The sequence below is a fragment of the Podarcis cretensis genome, assembly GCF_951804945.1.
Source record: "Podarcis cretensis genome assembly, chromosome: 4".
In the NCBI taxonomy this organism is placed as follows: domain Eukaryota; kingdom Metazoa; phylum Chordata; class Lepidosauria; order Squamata; family Lacertidae; genus Podarcis; species Podarcis cretensis.
In genome coordinates, this window is record NC_137173.1 from 103,692,279 (window position 1) to 103,701,266 (window position 8,988).

The window sequence follows — 8,988 nt, forward strand, 5'->3', positions numbered from 1 at the left end:
TTCTTCCCTACCACTGTTCCACGGGGCTGAACAAGGAACCTGCGACCCAGCCCCGCTCAGGTTGGAGCGCACGAGTCGGAAAGCAAGCAAGCGGGGCTAGCAAGGAAGGCAGGCGAAGAAGGGGATCCGGGGTACCAACTTGAGTAAAATACTGGGGGTGGCCAGGTAAGCGCCACCCCACATACTCGATCGCAAGAAGCAGCACCCCCACACCATGTGAATGGCAACACCCATCAACTTGCGGGGGGGGGGGGGCGGGCAGCCCCTTACAATATTTGGGGGGCTCCCATGCCTGGGATGCAGCGGGGCTCCTTTCTTCCTCTTCTTCCCTCCCCCGCCCCCGTTTCGAGGGCTCCCCAAGAATTAGGAGGCCCCGCTCCAGATGCCCGGAGCCCGAAGCCTCCTCTGGCTGGACCAGGGCTGCCCTCGAGCGCAGCCTGGACGCGTGGAGCTCGTCTTCTGGCGCGCTACTTTCATCCGAAGTCGCTAAGGGAAGCGGGTGGCTGTGGGGGGCGGCAGATGGCTCCTTCCTTTGGGGCTCCTCTCTTCGCGTCTTGGGTTCCCGCCCGGAAAGCTTCGAAGCAAGAAGCGGAGGGAGGAGAGGCCGCTCAAACCTCAGCAGCCGGAGACTCCCCAGGCGGCTCTGGAGCGAGCGCCAGCCGGCCTCGGAAAGAAGGGCGCCCCGCCTGCGGCGCAGCAGGAGAAGCGGAGCGCCCGCCGCCCGCCAGGGGTTAATTGAGCGCCCTGCGAGGCGATTGGCTGGCGTCCGGGAGGGATTTGCATGAGCGCCAGAGCCGGCGCGGGAGGGAGGCAGGGCGGGCGGGCGGCTCTCCCGGTTTCTCTTCGCGTCGCCGGCGCGCCTCCCTTCCCCGCGCGGGGAGCCTCCATGCCCGCATTTGGAATGAGCAGCCGAGGGAATGAGAGGCGGCGCAGCTCGCCCCCGGCCCTAGGATCCCGCTGGCTCCCGGCGAAGAGGCACCGGCCGCTGGCTATGGGGCAGCGATCCAGCCCTGGGAGCAGCACCAGCGCCACGCAGAGGAACCTGCCGGTACGCTAAGCGGGGGGGGGGAGGAAGGGGGGTCCGGAGGCTGCCCTGCGTGTCTGTCTGCACTTCTTTGGGATCGTTTTCGAGGAAAGGTGCGCAAGATCGGACGCTTCGAGCCTCTCGACCAGGAAGTCGGGCGGGAGCCAGCAAGGAAACTTCGCCCGCGGCGAATGTAGCACTTTAGGAGTGTAGAAATGATGGTAAAAGCGGGCGGGAGGCGCTGGAGCAGGTGTAAAAAGAGAGGCGGCAGAAGCAACAGTTTCGGGAGGCGAGGCTGCTAGTTCTGTATCTGTCTTTTAACGGCGCGATCCTGTAGCTATCCACAGTAAGTCACGATGGTGATGAGAGAAGGATTGATAACAACAGCTCAAGGCTGCAATCCTGTGCATTTATTTGGGAGGTGGTGATGCAGCAGCAGCAGGATCCTATTCTGCTGATTTACTTAGAAGTGTGTGCGCACTGGGTAAAAGACCCTCAGCGAGCCCTTCTTGAGAGTCAGCGGGCATACAATCAGAGCTGTGCATGAGAAAAAGCAGATGAGGCCAGGAGGACCACTGTGTGTGCTCAAAGGAACTCAGAAAGGCCCCCCCCCCCTTTCACCGAGTCCTTAAATTAAGGTCTGCAAGCTCCAAGAAGTGTGATGGTTCTAACAGAGAATGAAAGGGACCATATGTGTGACAAAATTCTTCCAGTATTGTGGCTTTAAAAGGGAGCGAGGAGGATGCACATGTGTGGCCATTCCTAGTCACACATACTTGCTTATTTCAGTGGATCTTATTCTCAAGAAATTGTTCTTTGGGTTGAAGACATGTTTCTTTAACTTCAGGGGAAGGACCCATGAAGTCAAAGCAGCCGTGGCTAACATTTCTGTCAGTGCACAGTAAGCTGCGATGAGCTGTGGCTGCATATGGTTTTGTGTCATCTCCCAGTAGGGAAGGTGAAAGGGTTAATTTGTGGCAAAGGCATCTTAGATGACCATATCTGGCAAAGGACAGCCGTTCCTAGATGGGCTGGACAAACGGAGCCAACTCTATTACTAATCTGAAGAAGAGAGGATGGTACCTGCAGTCTTGCATCATCAAAAGCAATGTTTATATATATATACAGTATATTGTATTTTTCACTTCTATATATATATATATGGAAGTGAAAAATACAAAATTAAACAGTGATGCATTTTATGCAGAGAACGATGGTTTATGCTTTTGTTCCTAGATGGCTGCCCACTGTTTTGTTTTCACTCACAATCTGTTTATGGCTTGACAAAAATGCTAATACATTTGAGATAGTGAGGAAACTGAAGATGAAGTTTAAATATGCTTCTGTTTCTCCCACCCTTTATGGCATTGTATAGTGAACTAGACTGCAGCATGGGGATTTATAGGCACAAACATATGTGGTTTTGAGCATATACATATACTGCTTCTTTTTAACGAATTCTTTATGACTGTTTTATTGAGGAAACTAATAGTTAAGGGTAAACGGGATGACAACTCTTCATTTATTGATGGTGAGTTTGGGGACTTCATGTTTCAGGGCTGGTGGTTGTGTGTGACAGAAGGAGATGGCAGTCTATTTAGACTGAAGACTGGCACTAAGTTTTGGGAGGATGTAGAGGTCAAAAATATGAGGCAGGTGGAAATTTTTCAGGAGGATGTACTCAGATGGTGGATTTGTTAATTCGGTGGGAATTCTAAAGATAATGGTCCAATGCAAGGTCTTGCACAGAAAGACCTCTTTTGGGGGGCAAAATGGAGAGGGGGTGATTAAACTGATGCTCTCAGATGGACATGCCATTCGCTAACCTCACATGCATCTCTTTCCTCAGAACTTATTCATTTTCCTGCTCTTCCTTGGACCTTTCAACTGCTTTGCAAGCTATAGTCGTGCTACTGAACTTTTCTACAGCATCAATGAAGGGCTGCCCTCCGGGTTCCTGATCGGGAATCTAGCCCAGGATTTACAGGTCCAGGCAACATCAGAGGGAGAGGGAGAGGCCACAGTAGAGGGGAAGCAGCAGCCTCAGCAATGGGGGGAAACCCCTCTCTCCTTCAGCCTTGCCTCCCAGGGATTAGGAGGTCAGTATGTGAACCTAGACAACCAGACTGGAGAACTGCGCACCTCCACAAAGGAGATTGACCGGGAGGCGCTATGCACAGAGGATAATGTTGGCTCTAGTGTGGTTGCCTCCTCCTCCTCCTCCCCAGTACCATCTTCTGAGTCGTGCTTGCTGTTGCTGGATGTTATGGTGTTGCCTCAGGAGTATTTCCGCCTTGTCAAGGTGAAGATTGCCATCCACGATGTCAATGACAATGCCCCGTGCTTTCCCATGCCACAGATCCACCTCTTTGTGCCTGAGAACTCACCAGTCAACACCCGTTTAGCTATAGAGCACCCGGCAGTTGACCCAGACATGGGGAGCAACGGGGTCCAGACATACCACCTGCAAGATGACTTTGGGGTTTTTACATTGGATGTGGAGGAAAATGAAAGTGGGGAAAGAACGCCTTACCTGATTGTCATGGGTGCCTTGGACAGAGAGGCCAGAGACAAATATATTACCCTCATAACTGCAGAGGATGGAGGAGTCCCTCCACTGGTGGGCAGTGCCACCCTCACTATTGGCATCAGTGACATCAACGACAACTGCCCACAGTTCAATGAGACCCAGATCAATGTCACAGTTTTTGGGAATTCTAGTATTGGGTTGCCCATAGCCTCTGTCCATGCTGTGGATGTGGATCAGGGAATCAATGCAGAGATCACATATTCCTACAGCCAGAAGGTTTCTCAGTCATCCCGCACTTTGTTTTACCTTGATGAAAGCACAGGTGTTATCAAGCTCTCCAAGAGGATTAATGGTGACACTCCTCGTCTCCACCGGTTGAGCGTATTAGCCAACGGTCCCGGTTGTATCCCTGCAGTGATCACTGTGTTAATATCCATCATCAAAGTCACAATGAGACCTCCTGAAGTGATTCCTCGTTTTATAGCTAATGAAGTAGAAGGGGTGGTTTACCTGAGGGAACTAGAGCCTGTTAACACACCAATAGCATTTTTTACCATAAAAGATCCAGACGAAAAATACAAAGTGGATTGCTATTTGGATGGTGACGGCCCATTCAGGTTGACACCATACAAACCATATCACAATGAGTACTTGCTGGAGACTACAAAACCATTGGATTATGAGGCTCAGCAGTTCTATGAAGTATCAGTGATCGCATGGAATACTGAAGGATTCCATGTCAATAAAATAGTGAAAGTGCAGGTTCTGGATGATAATGACAATTCACCTGTTTTTTCTCAAGCACTGATAGAATTATCAATTGAAGAAAATAATGTCCCCAATGCTTTTTTGACCAAGCTACATGCAACTGATGCTGACAGTGGAGAAAGAGGGCAAGTGTCTTATTTCCTAGGGCCTGAAGCCCCTTCATATTTTGCTTTAGATAAAGTCACAGGAGTTTTGACAGTTTCCACCCAGCTGGACAGAGAAGAGAGGGAGAAATACCGCTACACAGTTAAAGCAGTAGATTCTGGAGTACCAGCCCGAGAATCAATAGCCACAGTTACCATCTCTGTACTGGATAAAAATGACAACAGTCCAAGATTTATCAACAAGGATTTTAGTTTTTTTGTGCCAGAGAATTTTCCAGGCTTTGGGGAAATTGGAGTTATAAGTGTCACGGATGCAGATATAGGGCAAAATGGCTGGGTAGCACTTTCTGTTGTAAATGGAAGCGACATCTTTGTTATAGACACCGGCAAAGGAGTGCTAAGAGCTAAGGTCTCTCTAGACAGGGAACAGCAGAGCTCATACATCTTATGGGTTGAAGCAGTCGATGGAGGTGATCCTGCCTTCTCCTCGACTGCAAAAATAACTGTCCTTTTGCTGGACATCAATGATAACCCACCCTTGGTCTTGTTTCCGCAGTCCAACATGTCTTACCTCCTAGTCCTCCCTTCTACTCTACCTGGATCTCCTATCACAGAAGTTTATGCTGTAGATAATGATACCGGCATGAATGCAGTCATAGCATACAGCATCATAGGGAGAAGAGGTCCCCGGCCAGACTCCTTTAAGATTGACCCCAAGACAGGCAACATCACTCTGGAGGAGTCACTAATGCAAAACGACTATGGCCTTTATCGGCTTCTTGTTAAGGTTAGTGATCATGGTTACCCAGAACCTCTGCATTCCACAGTTATGGTGAACCTCTTTGTCAATGACACTGTGAGCAACGAGAGCTACATTGAAAGCCTTTTAAGAAAGGAACCTGATATTAACGTCGAGGAAAAAGAACCACAAATCTCTATAGAACCCACACACAAAAGAGTAGAATCAGCATCTTGTATGCCTACCTTAGTGGTCCTGTCAGTCATAAGCTTGTGTTCAATAACACTGGTAACTGGAATGGGTATTTACATCTGCCTAAGGAGAGGAAGAAAGTACCACAGAGGAGACGAAACTTTGGAAGTACAAATCCCATTAAATGGAACAATTGATCTTCATATGCTGGAGAAAAGGCCTGTGGAAATTTCCAATATCTGATGGCTTCAAATGGATAATCTCAACCAAAACCTAATAATTCTGAATAGTGATAAAGTTCCCAGATACAGGATTGTCAGCAGTAGCTACAATGAAGGACTACTGATTTATAACTTATTATAATTGTAAATACTGTAGCTGTCTACAGCTTTTTTCATTGAAAAGAAAAAGAAAATCAAATTCATTGTACAGCTTTTTTATGAAACCATAGTGCTAACAGCTCATAACTTGTCTGTGTAGACTTGGTCATCACAAGACCCACCCATAAATTAAGTCAGTATTCATAAAGTGAAAGGTAAGACAATGACAAATTCATTGTTAAATTCTTTTTCATTCCTAAGTCATTTTTTACCACAAGAGGGCAACATCTGCCATTCCTGTAAATGAGTCTGTTTAAAAGAAAATGAAAAGTATATTTTAAAACATTGTTTTTCTAAAGGGGAAAAATAAACAAAATAAAAGTATGGGTTTGAGGTATAATAATTATATGCTCTATTGTATATACAAGAAGTTGACAAGAAAATATGCACTGGTAAATCAAACAGAATGTTTTATTACCTCAGATGTTTAAATATATAAATCTCCCTCTATATAGGAACGGCATTAACAAGAAGTGCAATTTCTTGAGGGTACCCATTATCCCCTTGTGAGGTTATGGACAGAAAGTAGATGTTCACTTTCACCTCAATATGGAGAACAAACATTATAAATTGCTTCAGCAATATTTTGATCAGTATCTCTTGGAACAAATAAAAGAAATATGCCATCTGGGATGCAAATGAGTCCTGGTGTACACAGGGCAGAAAAGGGTTTCTGTTGCCAATTTCCCTGACATAACACTTCTTGAAACTTTTGGGATGCCTCTGTGCAAGATTTCCCCAAGCCTTCAAGAGGTTTGAGTACCTGCCACTAGAATCTAAAGTACAACAGCCTGTTCCTATGCGTAGTTACCAGAGCTAAATGAGGCTTTCTCCTCAAGTAAGAGTGCACAAGGCTGTAGACTAAGTGCAGCAAAGTGCAGGAACAGTGAAATGCCAGTTATTTCTAAGGATTAATTTCTATTACGTGAGAGTAAGAGAGTCTGATAACCACCATGCCGACTCCATCAAGACTATCTGCATGTGGAAAATGGTTTCCATGCATGCATTGTCCTTATGGGCCCTGAACCTTAAATCCAAAATATGTGGCAGGGAGAAATTCTACATTCCGCTCATCCACTCACTAGTAAACTGCTGATTCCAGACACCCCTCTTGCTCCAAATAGGTGAATAACGGTGTCAGAGGCAGAGCTTGCAATCCTTCTCATCTACTGAGGCCTGCAGGAGAGATCCTTGTGTGCAGTTCCCACTGCCTGCAAATATCTCTGGACTGGGGCCCACGATCAATATCCCTCCATTTCAGAATATTATAGTTCCATCTACCACCACCCCAACTAATTTTGTTGTTGTTGTTGTTGATCTAGTGATCCCTAGTTGTTGTTAATAATGCTTTGTAGTTTCAATGATCTATCAGTAGTATTCCATCACTTTGGTTGTATAATTTTTATTTTTTATTTTTTTTAAAAGCAATGTTTCTGAATTAGATATCTCATATTGAAACAAAAATTATTGGTCATATGAACCTTTGTTTTTTTAAAATTTGGGCTCTTGCTATTCTCTCAATGGGTATTTTGTGTGAGAGAACAGCAGCTAATTACTGACTCTTGGCTCCCTTCCTTTTCATTTGCTTAGTCTTTTCGACCATGCCCATAACTTTCCTTCCTAAAGCCAGTGACATATCTTCCCAGAAATGACACCTGCCTGTCTCTGCAGCTACACAGCAGAGGGGTTATCAGCAATTCACACCTTTAACAATGATTGCAAAAGCTGCAAAACTTCCATGCCAGATGTCTCCATCAAATCTAGCTGTGTAAAACAAGGCAAATGAGTGCTCTGCTTAGAACTGACACTTTTCTTGAGTTCTGACAATATGTCTGTACTGTACCAAAAGTGTTTATATGTCTGCAAATAAAAACTCTATATTTTCATAATATTTATCTGTTATTTTATGGAACCTAGATGCCTACCTACCTACACACTATGTATGTGGATATGTATACATTAAAAAGGGGGGATATGCATCTCAGAGATGCTCGAAAGGATGAAAGTTTGGTATTATGTTAGCTCAACATGTTTAAGTTCAAGGGAGCCTCTTCAGGGCCTGGCTCATCTGTTTCTTTATAGGTTCTCTTGAGCGGAAACATGTTGGGCTACCATAATAGTGAACATTCAGCCTTTCCAGCATCTCTGAGATACACATCTCCCTTCTTTTGTATTTACAGCCCTAGATGTTTCATGTTTTCTCTCTCTCTCTCTCTCTCTCTCTGTGTGTGTATACACACACACACACATTTACAATGTACTTTGCAGTATATGAAATGTCAGTGAATGCAATCCAATGTAACTTTCCATAAATATTATTTTCTTATACATCAGTCTGTGAAATCAAAGAGCTAGGTTTAGATAAACTGTCAGAATATTTACTATGGTCTTGGACAAATCAAGCAAATATAAATATGCAGAAAACTGGATTTGTCAGTCATCTCTCTACACCATCCTACATGCTAGAGCTGTGGGGCTTATGAGTGCAGGGTGGCACTGAAACACCAGTAGGAATAGCAGCTGCTGGAGCAGCACAAGGTTTGGATGTTTCCAAGAGCCAGTGCACACATTCAGCTATGCCCCTTGATTTCCCATCACCTGAGAATGCAAAGCTGGAAGTATGAATTGATTCTAGTGAAAAGGAATTGTGTGCAAAATGAAGTGAGATAATTCGGAAGTTATCTCTGTAGTTTTTGACTCTGATGGTTCAGTTCACACATCTAAGTTACTGATTTAGACTGCAGTTATGAAATGTTGAGCAATGGGCCTAAGTTCGATAGATTGCTCCTCGGTCCTTTTCAGTTCTATTATTCTACATGGGTCATGACATCAGTTGGTTATAAACGTCACATATGTTGACTGTGGGATAACTCTGTGTGCTGGGAGGCTTCCACGCAACTGGTTTTCCACTTGTTCAGGGTTCCAGCTTATGCAAAGCTCTACATTCCTAGGTCTTGATATGTGGACTTTGGGGTTGAGGTCAGTGAACCACACCCAATAACAGAGCAGAGCGAGCAGCAAGGCTCTTTCAGGGCATAGAGCCCTCTTCACACATATAATGTGTAAAGGGAACTTTTCTAACTTGGCAATCCTATATTCCCTTACTTGGGAATAAGGCTCACTCTGATTGGAGGAGCTTCCATGTAATTAGGATTGGACTGTTACTTACAGCTCTGCATTGGGCGTCAGCATTGCCTTTGTTCCTTTTGTAGGTACTATTCAAGATGATCAACTGATCTTTAGCTAGTTTT

The 8,988-nt window shown here is 45.4% G+C and overlaps 1 protein-coding gene across 1 annotated transcript; it reads left to right on the forward strand.

Moving 5' to 3' along the window:
• Nucleotides 1-884: 884 nt before the first annotated feature.
• Nucleotides 885-7,628, forward strand: PCDH20 (protocadherin 20). Its single transcript, XM_079974622.1, has 2 exons — nt 885-1,048; nt 2,874-7,628. Exons 1-2 carry the CDS (start codon nt 887-889, stop codon nt 5,598-5,600), a joined length of 2,889 nt encoding a protein of 962 aa, XP_079830748.1. The 5' UTR covers nt 885-886; the 3' UTR covers nt 5,601-7,628.
• Nucleotides 7,629-8,988: the final 1,360 nt, after the last annotated feature.